General features: G+C 40.7%; 1 protein-coding gene across 7 annotated transcripts; it reads left to right on the plus strand.

Annotated features, from left to right (window-relative positions):
- Positions 1-26,034, plus strand: LOC129817517 (tumor protein D53 homolog). Of its 7 annotated transcripts, XM_055872849.1 has the most exons (10): positions 1-297; positions 8,610-8,636; positions 14,698-14,813; positions 15,462-15,610; positions 20,193-20,294; positions 21,636-21,650; positions 22,591-22,629; positions 23,638-23,698; positions 24,188-24,243; positions 24,379-24,466. In XM_055872849.1, the coding sequence occupies exons 1-9, from the start codon at positions 279-281 to the stop codon at positions 24,194-24,196; spliced, it is 537 nt and encodes a 178-aa protein (XP_055728824.1). In that variant the 5' UTR covers positions 1-278; the 3' UTR covers positions 24,197-24,243; positions 24,379-24,466. The 7 variants fall into 7 exon arrangements, with proteins under 7 accessions (XP_055728824.1, XP_055728819.1, XP_055728820.1 ...); XM_055872844.1 differs by lacking the exon at positions 24,188-24,243 and having other exon boundaries at positions 2-297; positions 24,376-26,034; XM_055872845.1 differs by lacking the exon at positions 24,188-24,243 and having other exon boundaries at positions 4-297; positions 24,379-26,034.
- The last annotated feature ends 1,880 nt before the right edge of the window (positions 26,035-27,914 follow it).

Here is a 27,914-nt window from a genome sequence, read left to right on the forward strand (position 1 = left end):
CTGGTTAAAGGGTTAGGGTTAGGGTTTAGGGTAAGGACGTCCCAATGAATCCAGATAGCGCTAACCTTATTTTTATGAGTCATTGTGTACACAACAATTGGTTTGTGTTGGACGCCCCGCCCATGGAGGCGGTACCGTATTAACTGAGAGTGAAGGAAATCGTGTAAAGACTGGCATCTGACAGCGCAGCAGTAAGCAACTATATCCACGTCCAACACGTTGTTTGCTAGAACTATTTATATTTACTTGAAGTAGCCAACTGCTTCAGATTGTTTCGAATGGAGACCAGACAACAGGGTGAGTGAGAATTCCATCTCTCTAAAATTATAGAATAATATGTTGCACATAGTGGCTTTTTGTTGTTGCATTTATTCAACTGGGTAACTAGTACTTAGCCAACTGTTTGTTACTTACAATTAGCAGAGATGAACGAAAACTATTGTTAGTGTATTCATATTTGATATAGACTTAGTTAACCTTAATGCATATATTAGTAACCGTAATAAGCAGTTGACCTTGTATATGGGATGATGGTCTTGATAGGTGCGTCATAACTTTTAATAAATTCTTTTTCCTCAAAAGGCAAACATTTTATCAACAGAATAGCCATTCGTGACCAGTTATCACATGACGCATCTAGGCTGCCTAATGGAGCACGTGGTTAACTTTTCCATTTCTGTCCGGTGTGCAACATCATGTTGCAACATGGTAACAAAAGATCAAGTTAATGTGGATGTAATATTGCTCTGTCCCTCTATTAGGTTCAAATTCATTTTGCAAACCATATGACTGGCTCAAGGGCAAGGCCACTATTTCCCCTCCCCACATGACCATCTGACCAAATAATTGAAACCTTGTGATAGGTATTTGGTTTGGAGAGGGTTTCTTTGTAGTTGGCCCTATCTTCCAAATAGCAAGATGACTGTCATATCTTGTTCCCACTAGATTAGGTTACCAGTTGAATACTGGATATTATAATTGACTTTCTGGTTCAAACAAGGTCTAGGCATTGGTTTTTATCAACCTCTGGTTATCAAGTTACAGTCAGTCTGTAATGCAGGGGTTTTCAACCGGAGTTCCACAGTCCGTGGAGGTACTGCAGGGTGTGTGCGAACATATATAAAGAAAGAAAAGTGTTTCCCCCTCAACGTTTTTATTAAAATCACTAGCAACAACAGAATATTCTTTTTTTGACTACATACCTACAGTACAATAGAAAAGAGGAGAATATCTTATTTCTAATGATGTCAATGTTAATTCTCAACTCCAAATATTGAGCAAATTACACTACTTGGAGCTAATTACACTCACTGGAGTATCTGACATAAACTTAGAAAAAGCACCCGTGAATAGATTACCAGGCTTTCGAGTGCCGATGGCAGCTAGTAAGCTTTCTTGACTGACTTGGACTTTCATTTTGCCAACCCATGGCTAACCTTTGTTTAATCAGCTAAACAGCTGCTCTTAGAGAAAATAGGCTATATTAGAGTTTACATAAGATAAAAATATATAAAGATAGTTCGAAAGGGACTAGCACTCAAACCATGAATAACCCAAGGAGGCCGAGATGTAAAAATAATATACTTCATTTAATCAATGCTCAAAAAAATACAAAGGGTGACAGTGCAAGGTGCAAAAAAAGTTAATAAAGAGCATACGTTTCGGCCTTATACATTCATCACTGCTGTACAAAGCATTGATTACTTGATGACAAGACGTGAACATTTTGGGGGGGTTAATGTATGATGTGGGTTGCCAGTTTGCCTGGGAGGGGGTCCCTGAGCCAGAAAGGTTGAAGACCCCTGCTTTAGTGGACACTGTAACCTACATTGTACACCAATCGTCTGTGTGTGTGTGTGCGCCTGTGTGTGTGTGTGTAACCTACTCTTTTGTCTTCCACCCCATTCATTGGCTTATGGACATCAAATGCATCATCAGATCTGTACTCTAGTGTACTGAGCGATTTTAATGTACTGAGCGATGGTGCAGGGGTATGGGGTAAGACCTTGTAGTCTGATGAGTGGGTTATGCCCAGCAGGTTTGAGATGCAACCTGAAGGTTACATGTCTTTAAAAAGAAAGGAGGACCAAGGCACTCTTCATATAATAAATTAAAATGCCTTTATTAGTATGGCATGTTCAATAGAAACAAAGTTGTTTAAAAACCGACGCGTTCTAACTTGGAGTTGTATGCTCATGAGCGCGTCGGTTTTTAAACAACTTTGTTTCTATTGAACATGCCATACTAATAAAGGCATTTTAATTTATTATATGAAGAGTGCCTTGGTCCTCCTTTCTTTTTGATGACCAATTTACACCTTTTACCAAAGAGCACCTTCTATCTACCAAAATATACTATAGTGTACCTTAGTAGCGCTTCCCTTCCTCCTCTTTCTACTAGTTACATGTCTTTGTTCAGTCCCTCCTTCCCTATTATTGGTAGTATTACAGTAGTTACAGTAACTTGAGTGTGTCATCATGGGCCCACGTGTGAACAGTAAACCTGTGCAACATCAATTGCATATGTTTTATAGGCTACTGTGAATTGTAAGAGCATGTGGTGATAAATCACTGATCTGTCTTGATGATACTGCACAATTAAACCAGAAAATGGGCCTATGTGTTCTTGATATGCTTGCTTGCCCTATAATGTGGATACAGTTGAAGTCAGAAGTTTACATACACCTTAACCAAATACATTTAAACTCAGTTTTTCACAATTCCTGACATTTAATCCTAGTAAACATTCCCTGTCTTAGGTCAGTTAGGAGCACCACTTTATTTTAAGAATGTGAAATGTCAGAATAATAGTGGAGAGAAGGATTTATTTCAGATTTTATTTCTTTCATCACATTCCCAGTGGGTCATAAGTTTACATACACTCAATTAGTATTTGGTAGCATTGCCTTTAAATTGTTTAACTTGGGTAAAATGTTTTGGGTAGCCTTCCATAGGCTTCCCACAATAAGTTGAGTGAATTTTGGCCCATTCCTTCTGACAGAGCTAGTATAAGTGAGTCAGGTTTGTAGGTCTCCTTGCTCGCACACTATTTTTCAGTTCTGCCCATTGTCAAGGTTGAGCGCTACTGGTACGAATCAGGTGCAGGAGAGCAGAGAGTTGTGATCAGGCGCACTTTATTTGGCAGAAGCACAAAAGACAGACGCAACTGCGTCAAAAACCTCCAGCCAATGGCAAAAGTGAATAAGCGTGAAAACACTCACAATAATGCAAATGTATGAACAATAAACATACTACGGGTCAAAACACGATAACCGGGGAACAACCAGTCTGGCGCGTAACACTAAACATTAAACAATTCCACACAAAGACATGGGGGGAACAGGAATATATATATGCAGTGTAATTAGAGAATGTAAACCAGGTGTGCGGGAAACAAGACAAAACAAATGGAACAATGAAAAATGGAGTGGCGATGGCTAGAAGGCCGGTGACATCGACCGCCGAATGCCGCCCGACCAAGGAGTGACACCCACACATTTTCTATAGGATTGAGGTCATGTTGCTTCAATATATCCACATAATTTTCCTGCCTCACGATGCCATCTATTTTGTGAAGTGCACCAGTCCCTCCTGCAGTAAAGCACCCCCACAACATGATGCTGCCACCCCCTTGGTTCACGGTTGGGATGGTGTTCTTCAGCTTGCAAGCCTCCCCCTTTTTCCTCCAAACATAACGATGGTCATTATGGCCAAACAGTTCTATTTTTGTTTCATCAGACCAGAGGACATTTCTCCAAAAAGTAGGATTTTTGTCCCCATATGCAGTTGCAAACCCTAGTCTTGCTTTTCTATGGCGGTTTTGTAGCAGTGGCTTCTTCCTTGCTGAGTGGCCTTTCAGGTTATTTCGATCTAGGACTTGTTTTACTGTGGATATAGATACTTTTGTACCTGTTTCCTCCAGAATCTTCACAAGGTAATTTGGTGTTGTTCTGAGATTGATTTGCACTTTTCGTACCAAAGTACATTCACCTCTAGGAGACAGAACGCATCTCCTTCCTGAGCGGTATGACGGCTGTGTGGTCCCATGGTGTTTATACTCGCGTACTATTGTTTGTACAGATGAACGTGGTACCTTCAGGCGTTTGGAAATTGCTCACAAGGATGAACCAGACTTGTGGAGGTAATTTTTATGAGGTCTTGGCTGATTTATTTAGATTTTCCCATGATGTCAAGCAAAGAGGCACTGAGTTTGAAGGTAGGCCATGAAATACATCCACAGGTACACCGCCAATCAATTCAAATGATGTCAATTAGCCTATCAGAAGCTTCTAAAGCCATGGCATAATTTTCTGGAATTTTCCATGCTGTTTAAAGGCACAGTCAACTTCGTGTATGTAAACTTCTGACCCACTGGAATTGTGATACAGTGAAATAATCTGTCTGTAAACAATTGTTGGGGAAATTACTTGTGTCATGCTCAAAGTAGATATCCTAACTGACTTGACAAAACTATAGTTTGTTAACAAGAAATTTGTGGAGTGGTTGAAAAAACGAGTTTTGAAAGTTCAGATAGTCCCAGTTTGAGAGTGTTTGACACGCGTAACAAAAACAGCATTTACGGAGGTATCGACTAACGCTAATGTAAAGTAAAAAAGTATCCCCTTTTTTACTCTACTAGTGTAACCTATGATTGCTTGAAGTTTTATCTGATTTTAGGAAAAACAAGTTTTCATGACTCCAACCTAAGTCTGTAAACATCCAACTTCAACTGTAGATAGCAAGATTTATCTTTTGGAATACTAAAGTTCTCTAGCATGTTATGTTTGAGCTGATTGAAATTTCTAAATGTTCTCTCGGTATGTATACAGCCTAAACGGATCTGTACGTGAATTGCCTAACCAGGGTAACCTTCATTAGGCAAACAATGAAACACCTATGTAATCTATGTATGTGTCAAAAATGTTCAGATGTTTGTTATACAGCATTTTCTCTCTGGTTATGAACATGTTATATCCATAGGCTGTATGTTTAGAACATGTGACCTCCTTGGACAAAGTAGTCTAGGCCTATACACTGAGAGTACAAAACATTAGGAACACCTGACCTTCCTAATATTGACTTGCATGCCCTTTTACCCTCAGAACAGCCTCAATTCGTTGGGGCATGTACTCTGCAAGGTGTGTGTGTTTGTTTGTGTTCCACAGGGATGCTGCCCATGTTGACTCCAATGCTTCCCAAAGTTGTGTCAAGTTGGCTGGAAGTCCTTTGTGTGGTGAACCATTCTTGATACACACGGGAAACTGTTGAGCGTGAAAACCCCAGCAGCGTTGCAGTTCTTGACACACTCAAACTAGAGAACGACCGATATGGATATTTTTTAGGGCCGAAACCAATTTGTTTTGGGGGGGGGTCAAGGAAGCCAATATTTTAGGCCGATATTCAATATCATTAGACAGCCATGTATGCATTAATGCATAATTTTTTAAACTAAACAATACAGTTGACTTTGTTGTTATGTAGTTAAATTGGAAAAAACAATGGTAATAGTACAATGCATTCGGAATCTATTCAGACCCCTTGACCTTTTCCACATTTTGTTATGATACAGCCTTGCTCTAAAATTAATTACATTGATGAAAAATCAATCTACAAACAATACCCCATAATGGCAATGTGAAAACAAGTTTTATAAATTTGCACAAATTTATAAAAAATAAAAAAATGGATGAGACTTGAAATTGAGCTACGGTGCATTCTGTTTTCATTGATCATCCTTGAGATGTTTCTACAACTTGATTGGAGTCCACCGATTTGGAAAGGCACACACCTGTCTATATAAGGTCCCACATTTGACATTGCATGTCAGAGCAAAAACAAATCCATGAGGTTGAAGGAATTGTCTGTAAAGCTCCAAGGATTGTGTTGAGGCACAGATCTGGTGAAGGTTATCAAAAAATGTCTGCAGCATTGAAGGTCCCCAAGAACACATTGGTCTCTTCCTAGAGCTGGCCGCCCGACCAAACTGAGCAGTCGGATGAGAAGGGCCTTGGTCAGGGAGGTGACCAAGAACCCGATGGTCACTCTGGAGCTCCAGAGTTCCTCTGTGGAGATGGGAGAACCTTCCAGAAGAACAACCATCTCTGCAGCACTCCACCAATCAGGCCTTTATAATAGTGGCCAGACGGAAACCACTCCTCAGTAAAAGGCACATGACAGCCCGCTTGGAGTTTGCCAAAAGTTTTAGCTTTTGTAATTATGGGGTATTGTGTGTAAATTGATAAAGGAAAAAAACGATCTAATCAATTTTAGAATAAGGCAGTAACGTAACAAAATGTGGAAATGGTAAAGGGGTCTGAATACTTTGTAAATGCACTGTAATTTGATTTGAATGGTAAATCTCTTGATAAACTGGGTTAAGACTGCATGACCAGCCTTTCAATGCACTTCATGGCTACCAACGTTAATTTTCTACAGGTTATTTAAGATATGATGGAGAGAAAAAACATGACTGTAAATAATTCATTACAAAAATAAAGAAATTAAGAAACAAACTTTCAAATGAAAGTAAACTTCTTTGCAGGGAAAAAAACATATTTGAATAAATGTGGGTTTTGACATTGTCATAACCAGCCATAAAATAACGCAATATATGTTACAACAGGTGAACATATGGTTCATGACAGTGTTATGACCATATTATGACAGGTTATGAGAAGTTGTCAGCTCTTGTGACATATTATGATATGGTTATGACCATGTCATAATGTGTTATGATGATAGGTTAAGTAAAGTGTTACCAAAAATAATGTACTTTTTACTCCACACATTTTCCCTGACACCTAAAAGTACTCATTTTGAATGCTTAGCAGGACAGGAAAATGTTCCAATTCACACACTTATCAAGAGAACATCCCTGGCCCTTCTTCCTCTGAGCTGACAGACTCACCAAACACACATGCTTAGTTTGTAAATTGTCTGTGTTGGCGTGTGCCCCTTGGCTATCCTTAAATAAATAAGACAATAGTGCCATCTGGTTTGCTTAATATAAGGAATTTGAAGTTATTTATTGTTTTACCTTTGATACTTAAGTATATTTAAAAGTAGATTTTGGCTGATCTGTGGCATCTATGGTGCTACAGATGACAAACAGTCTGTTTGCCTTCTATATTGCCCTACTGATCAACAACATTTGCATAAAAGCATCACTCAAGCATGTCACACCTGTATGGAAGGACATCATATAGGCACTGCTGTTAGTTTGAGAATATAAAAGAACATCTGTTCAATGCAAATGGGTCCAACGTAACGTCATGATTTATGATCACGGATGCTTATGAAACTAGTAATTTTTTTTGTTGTCATTTTCCTTTATATGGATTTTATTTATTTTTTAGCTGCCAGGACAAATCTCTAAACAACTTAGCTGCCAGGACGCATCTCTAAACAACTTAGTTGCCAGGACGCATCTCTAAACAACTTAGCTGCCAGGACGCATATCTAAACAACTTAGCTGCCAGGACAAATCTCTAAACAACTTAGCTGCCAGGACAAATCTCTAAACAACTTAGCTGCCAGGACAAATCTCTAAACAACTTAGCTGCCAGGACGCATCTCTAAACAACTTAGCTGCCAGGACGCATCTCTAAACAACTTAGCTGCCAGGACGCATCTCTAAACAACTTAGCTGTCAGGATGCATCTCTAAACAACTTAGCTGTCAGGATGCATCTCTAAACAACTTAGCTGCCAGGACGCATCTCTAAACAACTTAGCTGCCAGGACGCATATCCAAACAACTTAGCTGCCAGGAAGCATCTCTAAACAACTTAGCTGCCAGGAAGCATCTCTAAACAACTTAGCTGTCAGGACGCATCTCTAAACAACTTAGCTGTCAGGACGCATCTCTAAACAACTTAGCTGCCAGGACGCATCTCTAAACAACTTAGCTGCCAGGACGCATCTCTAAACAACTTAGCTGCCAGGACGCATCGCTAAACAACTTAGCTGCCAGGACGCATCGCTAAACAACTCAATTGACTAGTGCAGCTATCGGTCAATAAACGGGCAAACTTGATCCTACTGCTACAGTTGGATAGACCGATGGCTGTAACTCCGCACCCTTTCACATCTCTTCATCGCTCATATTACTTGCTGCTGTTTCCTGCTACTATGAGAACTATCTCAATGGCGATGACATTTGCTACCAAGCAATACATGTGAATAATATCTAGCAAGGAGAGCGTGGGTAGGAAAAAATATGAAACGAGGATGCACGTTAGACTAGAAAAGGCCAATATCGGACCGCTATATCGGCCTGGCCGATTATCAGTCGCTCTCAAACTGGTGCGCCTGTCACCTACTATCATATCCCGTTCAAAGGCCCTTCAATCTTGTTTTGTTCATTCACCCTCTGAATGGCACACATAAACAATCCTTGTCTCAATGCTTAAAAATCCTTCTTTAATCTACACTGATTGAAGTGGATTTAACAAGTGACATCAATACGGGATCATAACTTTCACCTGGTCAGTCTATATCATGGAAAGAGGTGGTCCTAACGTTTTTTACACTTAGTGTATATCTGATCAATAATGACTAATTTCATAAAATTAACATAATCTTTCCCCCTCGTTTCTGCTACCAAATGAAGAAAGAGGACAAGGACATATCAGGACAGGTATGCTGCTTCTCTGATTATCTGACTGCCCTTCACAGGAATGTTCATGTGATGTGTCCCTTCTGACTGGAGTAATGCAGTATTACTGATTCATGTTTTAAGTCTCACTATCGTGAGTGACTGAAGGACTGCACTCACTCTCACCTCCCTCCACCAATTGGATAAAAACACCCCTGAAAGTGTTAATTCACCAAATGAATTTGAGAGCAACCATTTGATGAAGTTGCAGTCAGAGGGCTATCTGAAATGGCATCTTTGACTTGAGCTAGCTATCACCACTGCTTAACTCTGCTGTGGCTGAGGCGAAGGACTGTGGTAAATCTAGTTTGATAATCCCTGAGGAAAATACCACTACTATAGCCAGGTCAGAAATTATGTAACAGGCAGAGATGGTCTAAAACGGAAGCAAAAAGTGGAACCAATTTCCAGATAACCTTTGTTTATTTACTAACTGATCCATTTTATTTACCGTGGTTAAGAGCTATCTCATTGATAAGGGGATTGGAGATTTATAGTAACACTTCCGGTTATGTTGGCTGCGTGCTCCGTCTGACACACTTCGTTATGGTTACAGGATTTGTTTCTTCTGTCAATACGTAATGCAGGTAATTTTACTGCATGGGTAAACTCATTGAACATCAATGAGTTAGCGGTGATAATAGGAGATGACAGTGCTATCGCTATCAATGTGCAAGGGTCGAGATGAGAGGGTATCAGTATCAGTTTTCCGTGTCGTCAAAATGGATCGCAACCTGTTTGTCTGCTTTGAGAGAGGACAACCATTGTGATACTCACTGTGATACCATCACTAATAGACAGATATTTCACCTTGGATGACAGACTTTAGCATGGCCAGAGCAGCCACAGTGTGAGAGATATGCCTTTCAGTTTGCCTATAGGTTAATATCAGGTTGATTGATTCTGTGTGAACAACAGTGGGCTAGCTGTCAATACTACAGAATCTGTGGTGTGGAGAAGTTTGTACACCAAAACAATGATGACTTTGAGAACCTAGCATGTGAAAAGGAGAGTGTATTTCTACAGCTCTGGCCTCTGTGCTGCTGAATATGATTAGTGTGAGTTAAGTGAGGATGAGTTGTCATGCCACAGACTACCTTCAGACTACCCAGACCTGCTGACCTGAACTGGGAATGTGACAGTGACGTGTTCAGATGCGGAACATCCGAAATAGACTCCAAAATCAGGATGAGTACACAAGAACAGATAACCTTTTAGAGTTTATGTAGTATTACAGAACCCTGACTGATTGTGGTTGGTTTGATTTGATCGTACGTACATATCCCAACCAGAAGCCATCGATTACAGGCAACATCCACACTGATCTAAAAGCTAGAGCTGCCGCTTTCAAGGAGTGGGACACTAATCTGGACGCTTATAAGAATCCCACTACGACCTCTGATGAGCCATCAAACAATCAAAACGTCAATACAGGACTAAGATCTACTCCTCCTATGCCGGCTGTGATGCTTGTCGGATGTGGCAGGGCTTGCAAACTATCATGGAATGCAAAGGGAAAGCTGTCTAGTGATGTGAGACTACCAGAAGAGTCAAACGCCTTCTATGCTCATTTCGAGGCAAGTAACACTGAACCATGCATGAGAGCACCAGCTGTTACGGACGACCGTGTGATCTCGCTCTCTGTAGCCGATGTGGGTAAGACCTTTAAACAGGTACACATTCACAAGGTCGCAGGGCCAGGCGGATTACCATGATGTGTACTCAGAGCATGCGCTGACCAGCTGGCAAATATCTTCACTGACATTTTCAACCTCTCCCTGACCCAGTCTGTAATACCTAAATGTTTCAAGAAGACCACCATAGTCCCCTTGCCCAAGAATGCCAAGGTAACCTGTCTAAATGACTATCGCCCCATAGCACTCACATCTGTGGCCATGAAATGCTTTGAAAGGGTGTTGATTTGAGTCATGACCAGCATCATCCCAAATAGACCACTATTTACTAGTTAACAAAAAATAATGTATGTCATATAAAATATATTCACCCCACCCAGTATTGTAATCAAAACTTACCAGAAAATGTGGTCCTTGGCTCAGACTTTGTAGTAGTGTGGGCTCAATAGCATCTCATTAGTGTGCAACATCTTGAGAATCAGCGGTATATGTAATGGAACAGTGCACTGCACATGGGATGGAAGAATACACTGTGCATTCAGAGGGTTGCAATTCCATTGAATTGGGGATAGTTTAACCAAAATGTGCCACAAGACCTAGAATTGCCTTGTGTATCCCACAAAAAAGGTTCACTGTTATAAGCTAACTTTTTTGATGAATTTAAGCTAAATTCCGAAAATTCCCGGGCTTATCTTCACATGGAAAAGTTCCCAGAAAAATTCTGGAAATTTACCCGGAAAGTTTCCGACCCTTTGCAACCCTATCCCTACCTATATGTACATATCTACCTCAATTACTTGTTCCCCAGCATATCAAATTTGTACTGGTACCCTGTGTATATAGCCAAGTTATCACTACTCATTGTGTATTTATTCCTCATGTTATTTAAAAAATAAAAAATAAATCTCTTCATTATTGGGAAGTAAGTAAGCATTTCACAGTTAGTCTAACTTGTTGTTTACAAAGTATGTGACAAATAACATTTGAGTCTCCACACTTGAACCCAATTGAAAACTAGTGGTTTGAGTTGAAGAGGGCAGTCCATTAGTGCAGACAAAGGATATCAAGGATCTGGAAAGATTCTGTATGGACTAATGGTCTATTCCTCAAATGTGTTTTCCAATCTCAGTGCCGTTGTCCTGGCAAGGGGAGGGTGCACAAAGTATTGAAAACAAGGGTGCCAATAATTTTGACAACCATTCTTTTGTAGAAAAATAAATTATTACTTGATAAACAAAATCTCTTTCTTTGAGTAATTGTATTAGTATAAGAGAATACCATTTTTCTTCATACAATATAGCTGAGTATTTGAATTATTTATTTTATAGTCTTTGTTCATCTCTATCAAGGGTGCCAATAATTTTGGCAGTGACTGTGGTTCTCTGTTAAATCAGACTGAGGCAGGGATGGGGTGAGCTTTAGAGCTGTGTGGTGCAACAGCAATGTGATATTCAGATGACAGGCTGCCAGGGTGTCAAGAGGAAAGTCAGAGTCCATCGACTCCAATGACATTCGGGCTGCATGGTTTCCTGTTGGTTTTTGTGTTCTTTCATATTGATTTCCATATTGATTATTTAAGGAACATGAGAAAATGTTAATGTATCTACAGCAGGGACCTCATTCAGGGCCTCAGGAACAATGCTAATGGACTCAGAACCTCACACCGGCAACACAAACACAAGACCTCTAAATTGTCAGATTTCAATTGAGTGAGCCCAGTGTTGACAGATTGACATGTCTTAATGACAACAAAAGGATTTAATGAATAGGATAATGATTAGGTTTGCACGTCTACATGGCAAGTTGCTAAGCAACATATCCCTACTGGGGGCCTACCCTTTCACAGTTAAAAGATAGAAACCGCTGTTCAAAGTAAACTGAATCCTTTCCCATTTGAGATGAGCAAACTGTCAGTAGAAAACTAATGAGGTAAATCGAATGACCATACAATGCTGAGTTTGGTTATATTGTACTCTGAAATATATTGACTATTACAAGCACTGAAGCAAGGCAAAATGACAGAGCTGAAGATTGATTCACAAGGAGAGCTGCCGTTCATAATGTGGAAGGCTACATGAAAAGGCTCCAAATAAAGGGAACGGCTCCAAAGGCTTGTGATGAGAAAGTATTGGGCTCTGTTCCCCAGCACAGCCTTCCTTTCTGTTATTGGGTTATGTGGCCAAACTGCATCACAAGCTCTGTGCCATGCCACCATTCATCTGCAGATGTAATGAGAAGCCAGGCCTCAAAGACGTGACGCCTGTTTGTTAGTTGTCTTTGTCTGGACAAAAACATCCGCTAGCTAGCTTCGTCTTAGGAAACTTGTCGCTGCTCAATAACATCCCTTAAGTTTAGATGTCACAGTTATGTCCTGGCTCAGAGCTTTTCAACCTTGGGATTAGTGTAGGTTGGGATTTCTATTCAGTTTACATTGTCAGGTGTATTACTGTAGGCTTGTATAGAATGTACAGCCACAGTCTCTTTACTGTACTTCTTATGCAGTTATAAGAGACTATTGGTAGTAGGGACAATTTAATGACTGATCTAATCTGCAGAGGGAACACCATGTCAGGGCTTTGGCCATTACTTCATCGGTCTGTGCGTCAGTCATTTTGAGCAGGGCTGCAGATATTGACCAGACACTCAGTGCTTCACGTACCAGGAAGTGTTATGTTGTTTGTCTGGTTTTTCTTATATTGTAACGGTAAACACACACATGCACGCACAGATGCATGAATGCACACACACACACACACACACACTTATTATCATGTAATTAGATCACTATTAGGTTCCAAAACAATTGCAATAAACAATAGATTTGTGCTCCTATTTAATTAGGCACTGTTAGTCAGACCTATTGACCTTTTTTGTTTTAGTGGAACCAGATAATTAACCGTCTTAGATGTTGTTTCTTAAGTGATAATGTCAGAGAAACTGGTGTTGGGAGGATATTTTGCTGTTCGTATAGGGCCGACAAGCTGTGCTAATATATCCTCAACACCGGCTTCAAGGGCATTATCACTTTTGTACAACAGGTTACCAACATATTCAAATAATGATTGATATATTTTCATAAAAAAACATTATTTTGATGAATTTATTCATACTATTCCATCCTTCCACGAGATATAGTCCCGACACAAATCTAAGGTTGCTATCCAAGCCAGCTGGTTGTTTGTTCTATCGGTTCGGTTGCCAGCCCCAGTCGTTGAGTCTTTTTGTTCAATATCTATGGACGCGACCCAGTCGTTCGTTCTAAATGCTATCCAACTATGCCTAACTTAGTCACATCAAACAGTGCAGCCAAAATGACAGCAAAGTAGCTGCATTTGCGTTTTAAGCAGTTTTCTAGTGGCATTTATTTGGATATATCCATAACAATGAGATAATGATACGCGATTTTGCCTGGCATAGAAAATGTACTCTCATCAGGACACTTTTGTTCAGAACAGGCGCTTGGCAACACCACAGGTAACACAATCACTTCAAACTGAAGATGGAAAGACTGCAAACTAGCTGCATTTCGTTTTACCTGTTTTCTATTGACATTTCTTTGTATATATCCATAAAAATGATGCCAGCTGATTCATGATTTCGACTGGCTGAGAAAAGCTGTCTGCCTGTCTGTCTCATCCCGACTTACGACACGTTCATTACTATGGGACATCTGGAGATCAAATTTCAATATTCAAAACCAATGATCTCCGCTGTTGAAAACCAAATGCTAGTCTAAAGTAAATGGGAGATAATGTCTAGATGCTTTTTATAGTGGAGATTAAGTTTATAAATTGCCTGGCTGGGCTGATGAGACAGTGGATCGCGCAGTGAGATGGAACAGAGTAAATGGGCATTTCAACGTCATAGCTTTAGCCAGTGATAACTTTTAGAATAGACACCAGCTGGAATGCAGTTTTAACCAATTAGCATCCAGGATTAGACCCACCTAGTTTTATAAGCTCTAATAGACAACTGGTGGCCTTCTGGAACATTACTTTTCTCTAAACTATCCAGAAGATACTGTATCTTAGCTTTAAATGCATAAAATATAAATGGGCTTGGAAATGGAAGCTCTAGTGTAGAGTATTACGGTCACTGGATCTAACGGTGGTTGTTAAACTATTTTGGGGTCATGCTGGGTATATTGCCATTGTCTCAGTGATGCAGAGCAGTGATCTAGTTCATTCTGACTGAACTGTGGCCGTGTTACTATGGCAACAGATTTGTGGCTCTGCCTTGCTGTCGCCTACTCAGCTCTTCTAGTTAGACCATTTGACAGCAGGGTGCCTAAGTTACTAGCCATGACTTACTGTATGTGATTGTTAATGTCCACCATATGCGAGTTTGTAGTTTCCTAACCTTTGGAGAGTTGGTTTAGTTTTTAACCCTCCATCCTTGTCTATCCCCAGGTCTGTTAGACCCAGAGCCTGTAACAGAAGTAGATGAAGAGATGGTGTCAGATGTGGACCTCAACAACACTATGACTGATGAAGATAGGGAGGAAATATTGAGTGAACTCACAAAGGTAGTCCCTCTCATCAGCACTTTTCACTGATCTGTTTTTCAATGTTTAGCCTGGTATGTTGATCGAGTTGGATTCAAGAAAGCTCTACCTTCATTCTGTCCATCCAAATAACCGAAAGACTGCTAAAAAGTTAGTACACTTATCTATCTCACATGGGCAGACAGTGTTGGACAATGGGAGAGATATATTATCAGGAAAATAGGACCGGAAGTAGACGGCATTATGAGTTATGTAAATCCTGGCAGCTCTATCGGCAGTACTCTTTTCATATTAGGATTCAGCATAATTGGGATTTGGGTTACAGTTGTTACTGCCGGTCACTGTTTCCTCTGGTGTTGACCTCAGGCCAACTGGGCTCAGGCCAAATACCATGAACTATGTTTATATGGGAGAGCCAGTGTTCTGTACTTCAGTTCCCTCAGTTTATTATTACAGCTCTATAACCAACATCTATGTAGTGCCGTTTGTAGCGTATTAGGCTTCATCACAAAACAATATTACACTTTTTGAGCATTCAAATTGAATGCTCTATAAAGCAAATAAGGTCACATATGGATACTTGAGCCTAAGGGGAAATTAGTATCCCTCTCTTACTCCATTTCTCTAATTCTCTTTTGTCTCTGTTTTTCTTTATGTTTATCCCTCTAGTTAGAGGAAGAAATCTCCACCCTGAGGCAAGTGTTGGCCTCCAAAGAGAAACACCACTCAGAGCTCAAAGCCAAACTGGGTATAACACCACTCAGTGAGTTCAAACAGAACTTCAACAAGAGCTGGTATGACATGCAGACTTCCACTGCGTAAGTACCCAACATATTTCAGTGTGTGTATTATGCTTGTGTGATGTGTCAAATATGTTGTTACAATACATTCCAATGTGCATAGAGCCAGAGGAATGGGGAGGGGGGGATCTAAATTAGACTCCTACAGTTGCCATTTATTGTTGCCATTTAAAGACTGTCTCAGAGTAAGTGCATAAGCTTAGCATTTGGAGAAGAAAATAGGAAAATGGCACTCGGGCCCTTAAGGTGTTTTGCTCCTGACACCAGAGATTGCCTTTATGGGCATCACAGAGTGATGTATGTATGGATCCGGTCTGTTCAGGCTCAGTGAGGTAGACATTGACAGGGAGCAAGCAGCCTATTAGTGCTGTTACATCTACAGCAGTACAGTGCTGCCTGCCAGACTGCCTGGCCCAGGACACATCTGCCCACGGGAGCAGCCAGTCAAAACAAACAGCAGCTTCAGGCTCTCTCTGGGACACTGATCAACATCAAAACAATGTGTGCAGTTCTGACCAGGACAAACCCTGAAAGACATGTTAAGTGGACCGCTGATTTGTTTTGTAGAGCTCATATACACTGAGCGGATAAAACATTAGGAACACCTTCCTAATATTGCGTTGTACCCTCTTTTGCCCTCCGAACAGCCTCCATTCGTCGGGGCATGGACTCTACAAGGTGTTGAAAGTGTTCCGCAGGGATGCTGGCCCATGTTGACTCCAATGCTTCCCACAGATGTGTCAAGTTGGCTGAATGTCCTTTGGGTGGTGGACCATTCTGGGGGAAACCCAGTAGCGTTGCAGTTCTTGGCACACTCAAACCGGTGCGCCTGGCACCTACTAACATAACCCGTTCAAAGACACTTAAATATTTTGTCTTGCTCATTCACCCTCTGAATGGCACAAATCCATGTCACAACTGTCTCAAAGCTTTAAAATCCTTATTTAACCTGTCTCCTTCCCCTCATCTACACAGATTGAAGTCGATTTAACAGATGACATCAATAAGGGATCATAGCTTTCACCTGGATTCACCTGGCCAGTCTATATCATGGAAAGACCAGGTGTTCACTCAGTGTAGGTCAGTCCTGTATTTATAGCCATTTTGTGTGAACAGCCATACAGTCGGCCTAGATTTCATTCCTCCGACTCGGTCTGTGTGTTTCCAGAGTGGCCTTGTCTCCCTGGTTATTCAGTTACCAGAGTCACACTTTAACTAGGTGCACAAATGAGCAGTGCCCCTCTCCAATCACTGTTACCATGGTGAGGGGGAACCGCAAGTCGCCAGGGCCAAGCAATCCGGTGGTGCTGAGGAATCATTGGCTGGACGGGAGAGGAGATTAGGGGGCCTCCGCTGTGTAAATGCCACAACATATTTCCTTAATCTCCAGTCTCAACACCAACGCAAAACGGGGACAAGTGTGAAGGAGGTCAACAACTCCCTCAACGGCTGAGCTGTATCTATTGTCAGTGTGGTTTGTTACTACAGAGATTGAAATTCAAAAGGGAAACATTGTTTCCGAGGTCGGACAGACAGACTACAAGGCTTATATTAACCCCCGCTGTACCAAACTAAATGTTAGGCTGGAAGCAAGGACAAGTAATGTGCGAGTTGAGAGAAATACAGGAGACTATTCGGACAGCAACATGAACATGATATTCTTATGGAGGCGTAGTGATCATTTTCAGATGGAACTGTTAGCAGGCATAGGTGTGTCTGTGACGGCCAGATGCGGACCTCAGATTTCCATGCAGTCTGTGTCTAATGTACTGAGTGGTAATCAGGCTCTAGGGCCTGGGGCTCTGAGAGGTTGGAAGCCAGGCAGGCAATACATCCTGGTCTCATAGACTAGACGTAACATAGTAAATCCGGGACACTCAAATTAGTATGATATGTTACTTTTGGTATGGTTATATAAGACATATGGTTACTTATGGCAAAAATGAAAGTAAGGGAAAGGGGGGGATACCTAATGCATTCAACTGAAATGTATCTTCCACATTTAACCCAACCCTTCTGAATCAGAGAGGTGCGGGGGGCTGCCTTAATCGACATCCACGTCTTCGGCGCCTGGGGAAAGGGTGGTTGGTCGGTTAATGGGTAGGCGTATAACCCGACTGTCTAGCAACCCAAAGGTTGCGAGTTTGAATCTCATCACGGACAATTTTAGCTAATTAGCAACTTTTTAACTACTTACTACTTTTGAGCTAATTTGCAACTGCTTAGCATGTTGGCTAACCCTTCCCTAACATTAACCCTTCCCCTAATCCCTTTAGCTAATCCTTTCCCTAACTCTAACCCTTTAACCTAACACCTAAACTTAACCGCTAACCCTAACCCCTAGTCTAGCTAACGTTAGCCAGTTAGCTAAAGTTGCCACCTAGCTAGAATTCGTAACAAGTCATACATTTAGCAAGTTTGTAACATAGTACATTTTGCAAATTCATAACATAAGTTGGGTGATGGACATCCACAAATTATTACATACCATACGAAACGTAACATATCATACTAAATGTAGTGTCTCAGAATTTACATACAGAAAAATACGAAATGCTCTGAGACCAGGTTTGGCTTCAGACTAGCAGGCTGTTAGACCTAGAAAACAAAGAGGAAAATCAATGGCTTCCCTTTATAGGCCAGCGCCCTAACAGTGGTATTTAAGCTGTACAAATGATCAAAGTGATGCTCTCCTCTGTTCCCCATCGATTCTGCAGCATCAATAGGGAAACAGTCTTTCTCACCAGTGCCTTGCTCAGGGAACAGTGCCTTCAGAAAATATTCAGACCCCTTGACTTATTCCACATTTTGTTATGTTACAGCCTTATTCTAAAAATGATTCAATTGTTTTTTTCCCTCATCAATATCCAATAATGACGAAGCAAAAACAGGTTTTTAGAATTTCTTGCTAATTTATAAACTGAAATATTACAGTTTATAAACAAGTATTCAGACCCTTTAGTCAGTACTTTGTTGAAGCACCTTGGGCAGCGATAACAGCATTGAGTCTTCTTGAGTATGACGCTACAAGCTTGGCACACCTGTATTTGGGGAGTTTCTCCCATTCTTCTCTGCAGATCCTCTCAAGCTCTGTCAGGTTGGATGTAGAATGTCGCTGCACAGCTATTTCCAGGTTTCTCCAGAGATGTTTGATGGGGTTCAAGTCCGGGTTCTTGCTGGGCCACTCAAGGACATTCAGAGACTTGTCTCGAAGCCACTCCTGTGTTGTCTTGGCTTTGTGCTTAGGGTCGGTGTCCCGTTGGAAGGTGAACCTTCGCCCCCAGTCTGAGGTACTGAGTGTTCCGGGGCAGGTTTTCATCAATGATTTCTCTGTACTTTGCTCTGTTAATCTTTGCCTCGATCCTGACTAGTCTCCCATCCCCACAGCACAATGCTGCCACCACCATGCTTCACCGTAGGGATGGTGCCAGGTTTCCTCCCAACCTGACGCTTGGGAGGAAACCTCTGACCTGATTCAGGCCAAAGAGTTCAACCTTGGTTTCATCAGACCAGAGAATCTTGTTTCTTATGGTCTGAGAGTCTTTAGGTGCCTTTTGACAAACTCCAAGCGGGCTGTTATGTGCATTTTTACTGCGGAGTGGCTTCCGTCGGGCCACTCTACCATAAAGGCCTGATTTGGTGGAGTGCTGCAGAGATGGTTGTCCTTCTGGAAGGTTCTTTCATCTCCACATAGGAACTCCAGAGCTCTGTCAGTGACCATCGGGTTCTTGGTCACCCCCTTGACTAAGGCCCTTTGCTCAGTTTGGCCGGGCAACCAGCTCTAGGGAGAGTCTTGGTAGTTCCTAACTTTTTCCATATAAGAATGATGAAGGCCGTTGTGTTCTTGTGGACCTTCAATGCTGCAGAAATGTTTTGATACCCTTCCCCAGATCTATGCTTGGACACAGTCCTGTCTCGGAGCTCTACGGACAATTCCTTCAACGTCACGGCTTGGTTTTTGCTCTGACATGCACTGTCAACTGTGGGACCTGATAGACAGGTGTATGAATTCCAAATCATGTCCAATCAATTGAATTTACCACAGGTGGACTCCAAGTTGTAGAAACATCTCAAGGATGATCAATGGAAACAGGATGCACCTGAGCTCAATTTTGAGTCTCGTAGCAAACGGTCTGAATACTTATGTAAATAAGGTATTTCTGTTTTTTATTTGCTAAAATGTAATAAAACCTATTTTCGCTTTGTCATTATGGGGTATTGTGTGTAGATTGCTGAGGAAAATGTTGCATTTAATCAATTTTAGTATAAGGCTGTATCGTAACAAAATGTGGGAAAAGTCCAGGAGTCTGAGTACTTTCCAAAGGCACTGTATGTATACTATATGCAGTGAATAAAAATGTATCAAATCTGCTGTCCACAGGTAAAGGATATACCCATCGGGCATATTTGTATAGATATGATGCTGAGCTGGAGTATCAGTTACACCCTGGCTCCAACTCTGACTATAAAACTAATGTGTGTGTGTGTGTAGTGAACAGTGTTCTGGACAGGGATGGGAAGAGCACAGAAGTGGCTGTCCTAAGGTATCCTGTTCTTTGTCTGTTTTGATCATCACCGTCTTGTCTTTTCATTTGGCCAGGTACAAAAAGACATCGGAGACGTTGAGCACGGCAGGTCAGAAAACGTCAGCAGCGTTCACCACACTGGGAACAGCCATCAGCAGGAAGTTTGGGGATATGAGGTACAGTGTCACTGGTGCCTATGGCAACCACACATCAAAATATTTAATATCCTATCAACTAAATCCTTTTGCTACATCTTAAAGCCTACAGCTATTGAAACAGAATACAGGGGCCCTCCAGTCAGAATGACCACGCTCCCCCCTTGTCTCTGCACCCAGTCTGCCTTGTCATGTGCCCAATCCTGACTGTTGCTGGGGTTGACCCAGACAATCTGTTACAGGGGACATGTTTGCGTTGCGTAAACCTAGAGTAAGCGGCTTTCTGCAGGCCAGATTGGATGCAGGCCGGGGTGGGTTTGGATCAGGGCTTGGAGAGCTGTGATCAGGGCTGGGAGAACTGTGGGCTAGCCCGCAGTGACCCTCGGGGTGGCGCCTGACCACGATCGGCCCTGAAGGACTGGAGCTCTGACAGGGCATGGTGGCACAATAGAGCTCCATGGCTGGCCAGTATTCTGGCTCTACACTCAGCCACTGGGGAGCTATCGTATCATGGACAGCTGTCACTGGTAATGCAATACTCAGACTAGCCATGATGAAGGAAAACTGTGATTTACTGTTATACCTGTCCATGTCATGTAGTGTGTGTTGCGGAGGTGTCAGTCTTTGTTTTGTTCTTTTAATATCGTCGTCATTATTGCATGATAATAACACGTCACAAAATACTTGGAATAGTGTATTTATCAACCAATGTTGTATGAAATCATGTTTAACATTAATCCAGAGAAACAAATAGACAATATTTCATGTATTCCAACATGTTTGGCCTTGAGTTAATGTATCCCGGAAGGTATGCCCCCTAGTTTGTGTGTGTGTTTGTGTGTGCATGCAAATGAGTTCCTGTGTGGATTTTTCGTGTGAATTACATGTACAGTACAACACATTATTTTCACTATGTTGCCCAGTGAAATGAAAAAGTGCCCTGGCCCACTTGCATTGGGTTTGAAATATGCTAAAAGTATTATTTAGCTAGGAGGTACCAGACAGAGCAAGGTATGTTGCCTGTGGTGATAATTGCTGCTGGCTTTACTCGGCACTACAGACTGCAGATTTAAAAATAATAGTTGCAACCCAAACATTTGCATTCTATTTCATAATGTAGGCCTACAGTACAGCATACAGTATGGCATTGCCATAGCTTGGATGATTGATTGGTTAACTGTGTGTTTGAAGTGTGTGTGGACTGGATCTTTATGTGGCTTTTCTTGAAAAGAAGATTAATTAAACTTTTTGCTGTATTTCTGAAATTAAGTCACAATGTACAGTATAAGTGGGGCACTTGATACTGTCATTCAAATGTCTTGAAATATGTTTGTTTTTTCATCTCTTTCTACGCATCAAAAGATCAAATTCACTTGGGTAAGATATTGTGTTTCAGTGTTATCTCAGTAGTCTTATACTTCTGATATTCTGTATGTCTTTGCTATGACTGCACTGAAACTAGTCAAAAGACCAACTAAGATGGTTGCCATTGACTTACTTAAATATGAGCGTAATTAGGATGATGACTACCAACTGAATGAGATAATTTCCAGGATTCTTATAATAATGTGATAATTATAATAATAATGTGTTGTACTGATTTGATTGAGACAATTCCAGTGCAGTCACTGAATACGCCAACTCCTCAGATCTGTAGCAAACTGACCAGTAGGCATGCATGACTTAGTGTTGTGGACCATAGCATGTTTTATTTGAGGGTAGTCCAATATGGTTACAGTTGAGTTTATTTTTCTTTCTCTTTTGTACAATTATCATTACTAGTTCTCTAGAAGTTGTTAGTCATATAAATATGGATAAGTCATTACTTTAGATTATACTGCATGAGTAAGTCGTCTAAGAACAGTGTTGAGTAGGGAACTACAACTATTAATTTAACTACATAAATGTTTTGCAGTAGGTTTGTGGTAGTTTAACTGAATTCAAATAGTGTTTTCAGTAGTAAATAACGTTTTTACCATGTAGCGGTGTAAGTAACTACTGGAACTACACTACTTTTTTGGCTAAAATAAAATATGGGTGAAGTAGGCAATACTTAGCTTTCCCAACACTGTCTAAGAACATATATCATATTACAGTATATAAGCTATTATATTTCTCTATAATATTTCAATCTAAGAATTGTATGTTTCTTTTAGGCAATCGGATGATGGGTAAATCTCTATTATAGAAATGTCTAGAAAAGTTGCCGTACTGTAGATTAGAGGGTGTGTGTGTGTGCTCTGTGATTTCTGCTTTCTGTAAATCCATGTTAATGATTTAACTCCTCTCTTACCTGGGCCATGCTCTCTGGGGACAGCTACTCTATCCGCCACTCAATGAGCATGCCCGCTATGAGGTAATTGTGTATAGTGATAGAGTTAGTACTCCTGTCACGTTCTGACCCTAGTTATTGTGTTAATCCTTTGTTTTGTTGGTCAGGACGTGAGCTGGGTGGGCATTCTATGTGTTGTGTTTCTATGTTGGGTTTAATGTGTTGCCTGATATGGTTCTCAATTAGAGGCAGGTGTTTGACGTTTCCTCTGATTGAGAACCATATTTAAGGTAGGCTGTTCTCACTGTTTGTTTGTGGGTGATTGTCTTCCGTGTCTGTATGTATGTTCATACCACACGGGACTGTAGCGTTGGTTTGTAGTCTGTACCTGTTCGTGCGTTCTTCGTGTATTTGTAAGTTCTCATGTTTTAGGTCAGTCTACGTCGTTTATTTGTTTTTTAGTTTGTTAAAGAGTTTTCGTGTTTCGTCGTTCTGTTAATAAATATTCTTTGTCTTCACAACCCGCTGCATTTTGGTCTGATCCCTACTCCTCCTCTTCAGACGAAGAGGAGGAGAGAAGCCGTTACAACTCCACTAGATCCCCATCCTTAGCCACCCAGTCAATCTTGTTGTCTTAAGGCTGAATGTTTGTAAGCATTATGATGCGGAGAATTGGTATTGTTTCAGAATTTACAGGTAAAACATAATCCTGGTCTATTTACTGCAGCAGTCATCAGGACAAGATAAATACTTTTCTAGCTATCTGACCTGTTTATTAAAAGAGAAATGTGTGAAAAAAATACAGCAATCATAGAAATCCTAACACTAGAAAAAGCAACCTTTCAATTACACTGAGCATACAGGTCTTCTCACAGTGTTGTGTTGATAGAGAGGACTGTAAGTGCCGGCAGCTTTAGTATAGAGAGGACTGTAAGTGCTGGCAGCTTTAGTTAAACTGTACACAACAGTAAAGGTACAGTATGGTGGCTGGCTTCAACCGTTGTGCAGTTCTGCTTCATGGTGACTCAGATACATGTTGTATAGTAAAATTGTAGTATTGTGGAAAACTGATCTGACTAATCATCCCATTAGGAACTCGTCCAGTTTCAAGTCCTTCGAGGAGAAGGTTGAATGCACCGTTTCCAACATAAAGGTAATGTGAAACATTACACATGTTGCTGTAAGAGCAATGACGGAGAGCTATGAGAGATTTATTTACGTAATGTTGAAGTAAGTTAGGCCGGGATTCAATCCGATTGCGGATTTGGACAATGCCCCATTTTAAAGGTAATTTTCCAATTTGAGAGATGCAGCGTTTTTTAAGAATGTGTCCCTCCCGAATGCAGGAACATTGCCTTTAAAATGTGCATTGCGGACAAAGCATGATCGGATTGAATCCTGACCTAAGTAAAGTCAACATAAGTGAGTAAACATTATTGGCCTCAACAGTATTCAGGTCTGTCTTGTTGACTCCTTTTAAAGCTTCACTTCCTCTAGTTTAGGTATTCCATAGGGCGGCGCACAATTGGTCCAGGTTTGGCCTGTGTAGGCCGTCATTGTAAATAAGAATTTGTTCTTAACTGACTTGCCTAGTTAAATAAAACATTATTATTATTTTTTTTAATCCTGTCTATTTTTACAGCTCAACTAATTGAAGTTAAACACTACTCTCTGGAGAACAATCGCTACACTTTGAATGTGAGCATTTAGAGCCTAATGTTGTCATCAGCAGGGTTGTTAGAACACCAGAGAAATGTCACAGATTCTTCTAGGTTTTAACATTTTGGTTTGTTTTTGTGTGTGCGTGCCTCTGCATTTTTGTTTTTGGAGCAGACCAAGGTGGGAAGCCAAGGGGGTGGAGGGAGTTTTGAGGAGGTGTTGTCTTCAGCCGCCCACGCCAGTGCCCACGCCAGTGCCCAAGAAACCCCCAGTAACAACATGCCCGAGAGCAGTGATCATGAGAGGACCTGCTAGACCAGTCTGAACCACTCAACTACCTCCCCAGACCAGGATTAGCACTCTACTGCCCCTTACTGGCCCAGAGGCCACATTACATTTCCTGATGTGGAGTGTATGACATAGGCCTATCTACCCAAAGCCCCATCAAGTACCAACACAAATGTGTATTATCTACCTGCTACTTAGCTTTATATGCATTTCCATACAACATTAAAAAGAAAGATTGTGATACTGTAAAGTACTCCTGTCCTTGATATTTCATTTCTATGATTACATCTATTAGCTTTTTGTATTAAAATGAGTCTGTCCCGTTTATATCAAATGTATTTGAAAAACAAAAAATAGTGACACATTTCTTCCCAATACTAAAATTACTGACGTAAAAAATATATATTGTATTATCATTAGGACATAGGGCTCTATTCAATCCATATTGTGGAAGTCCAGTGTGACAGCGTGATACATTTTAAAGGCAATGTTCCTGCATTCACGGTAAACGCTGCATATGTTAGCTCAATCGGGAAAATGTACCTTTTGCATTTCTATTGTGCAATCTGTAAGGCTTCAGCAATACACATTGAATAGAGCCCCTACTTTCCAAGAGTGGACAGTCATATAACACTATTGGGGGGAGGGAGTTGTATTTGATACTTATACTTGAAATTGCATGTGCTGGGTTTGTAGGCCAATACTGCACTGTTAATGGGGACCAAGATGAGGCCTTGCGCTGGAATCTACTGAATACACTGTCACACCTTTGAATCATACTAATATCTCCTTTATTCCAACCGTGCACTGTTTGCACATGAGCCTTGATAGGTGGCAGAATGACCATCCAGTGTATGTATAGGATACACAATTTATGCTTATTATAGGTCACAGCTGTCAAGCGGTGTAGATGCTTTGACACCCTGTGGGATTAAAAGTTTATTTTTTAAATGTGTTTATTACTGGTTATTACTGCTAATCTTCAATAATGGACCATACAGCTGTTTTTTTTTTTCTATTTACATAACACTTTCTCCTTGTGTTTATTATTCAAATAGTTTTTATTGGTTTTTAACTTAACTGTGACGTTTCTTAGACATTCAGGTCAGACATTTACTGATTTTATCAATCAGATCAAGTGTTAACCGGCAATAGCTGACACCCGCATAGACTGATGTTTTGGCGGTGTCACAAAGCCAAACCTGTCCCACTTGCGTTTGAATTTCAGAATTAGAAAGTGTAAGCTAACTAGGAATAAAGTCGCTCAAATTGAAAATCATTCAAACAAAATAGAGGATTTCTATCAACCTAAATGAGATGTACTGTAGATAACATCTCACATTCCAGTGTTCGAATTTGTAAACAAGGCTGATGGGTTTTCTCTTAATACGACGCCATGCATGTCCACTGTAGGTATAATGCCAGGAGCCGCCTGTGGATTTGACCCGCTCTAACAGTTCCACATCCATCACTGCCGAAAAAACTGCTATGTGAATATACTGTGTTTTCTGCAGTATCATTAAATACTTTTTTGCAAACCAACCTAAAGGTCTAGTGTCGTATGTCACTCTTAAAACATGTTATTACATTGAAATATATACTATATGTTAAATGTGGTACTAATCTAATCAAACACTCAAGCACACATACATTGTATTAAAACAGCCCAAACACATTTTTAAATGTGCTGTAATTGACAAACAACTTCCCATTGCCTCAAGCATTTACGCCAATGCCTTTCTAGAGAACGTGGCATGAGGTGTTTGCAGTTTCTATTGATTGGAACGAGTGGGCCTATTGGAATTAATGCCCAAAAATGTTTTTACTAAAGACTCACAGTTTAAGAGGTACATCAAACAAAAAATAAATACAAACGTGCATCTTCTGGTACGTTACGGGAATCATACAGGTGAAGTATGTGCACATTCAGAAACGTTCATTAAAAACAAATGACTCAAAATCTTGCCCAACTTCTATGTAGAATAAAATAAACAATTTGGGAGTAAAACAGGGCACACGTTTTGTTTTCAACGATAGCCCAGCTTTTGCTTCATTATTCCACAGCTCCCAAACCAGAAATCCTGCCATGACCTGTGAGGATCAGTTAGAACAGTGGCTACCACAACATTATGGACACATGCTGAGTGTAGCATCATTCAGTGGAAATGTTGAAGTCACAAGGAGGAAGGAGCCTGTTCTTGTTCTCTGAGCTAGACAATCCATCACCTCCAGCTGCCATGTGGAGGGAGAGAATGTGAAAGAAACAAACATTTTACACCACCTTTACATAGCCCATAGAGCCGATTATCAGCCCTCATTACCAAGTTAAAGGAGAGATAGTACCTACCTTGTGTGGAATCAAAGAACTAATGTAGCCTGCCTGGTTTCTCCTCCAGCTCCTTGTACTCATCGGCCGGCAGAATCCTCTCTAGCAGATCAAACTCTTTCACCAGTTTAGCCTCAGCGCTCGACTGGCTCTCGTACTCCTGGGGACACAGTGTGGGAGGAGTGTGAGCAGTGATTCAATTAAGCTGGAGCCTCTTTATTTTTTTACTTTCAGTTGCCCAATAAGTTTAATAAATTGCAAAATATTTTTAAAGTCTTCTGAGTTTATGTGGGAGGCCATTGGTGTTTAGGCGAACTGGTAGTAAATAAAAGCCTGTCCAGAAATGTGTGTAACGCTCAAATAGAGCCAATAGATGGCAACATAAACAAGGCAATGCACAAACCATAAACTCAGCCCTGCAGAACAGTTGTTTTAGGCCTACTACTCTACGGCTGTGTTTAGACAGCCAGCTCAATTCTGTCATTTTTTCCCACAAATTGGTATTTTGAACAATCAGATCAGCTCTGAAAAAGATCTGATGTAAAAAGATCTCATGTTATTGCCGAAAAGACCAATTATTGGAAGAAAGATCAGAATTGGGCTTCCTGTCTAAATGCAGCCTACTAGTTGACAATGTATGTACAGATTGTTTCTTTGAAATTCTACTTTAATTCTAACACATAAAATATATAATAACATGTTTTTTTATGAGCAATATAATTTTTATGAGCAATAGAATGCCGCCCAAAATGATACACATTACAATTGGACTCCCTTTGAAGCTGTCTAGTAAATTAAGTTTGGCCTAATGCCCAGGAAATTAGTCTCCTAATCATTATACCAGGAATCTCTCTCATATTCGAAAAATGCCTTTAACTTGGCATTATGACGTCCAACCTATTCACGTAGTGTCCCAAAGTGTGTGAAAACTAAGTGCATGAGAAACAAAGTTTCTAAAGGAATCTGTTTGATAGTCAGATACATGTTGTGGAAATTACTGATTGTGTGTTCATAATCTCCAAATATTTACAAAGTGAGTATTTAGACCCGTCTTTCCTTCTGTTGCTGTTAAATCTGTTTCCCCTGTGTCTTTAGA

The sequence above is a fragment of the Salvelinus fontinalis genome, chromosome 20 (assembly GCF_029448725.1).
Source record: "Salvelinus fontinalis isolate EN_2023a chromosome 20, ASM2944872v1, whole genome shotgun sequence".
NCBI lineage: Eukaryota > Metazoa > Chordata > Actinopteri > Salmoniformes > Salmonidae > Salvelinus > Salvelinus fontinalis.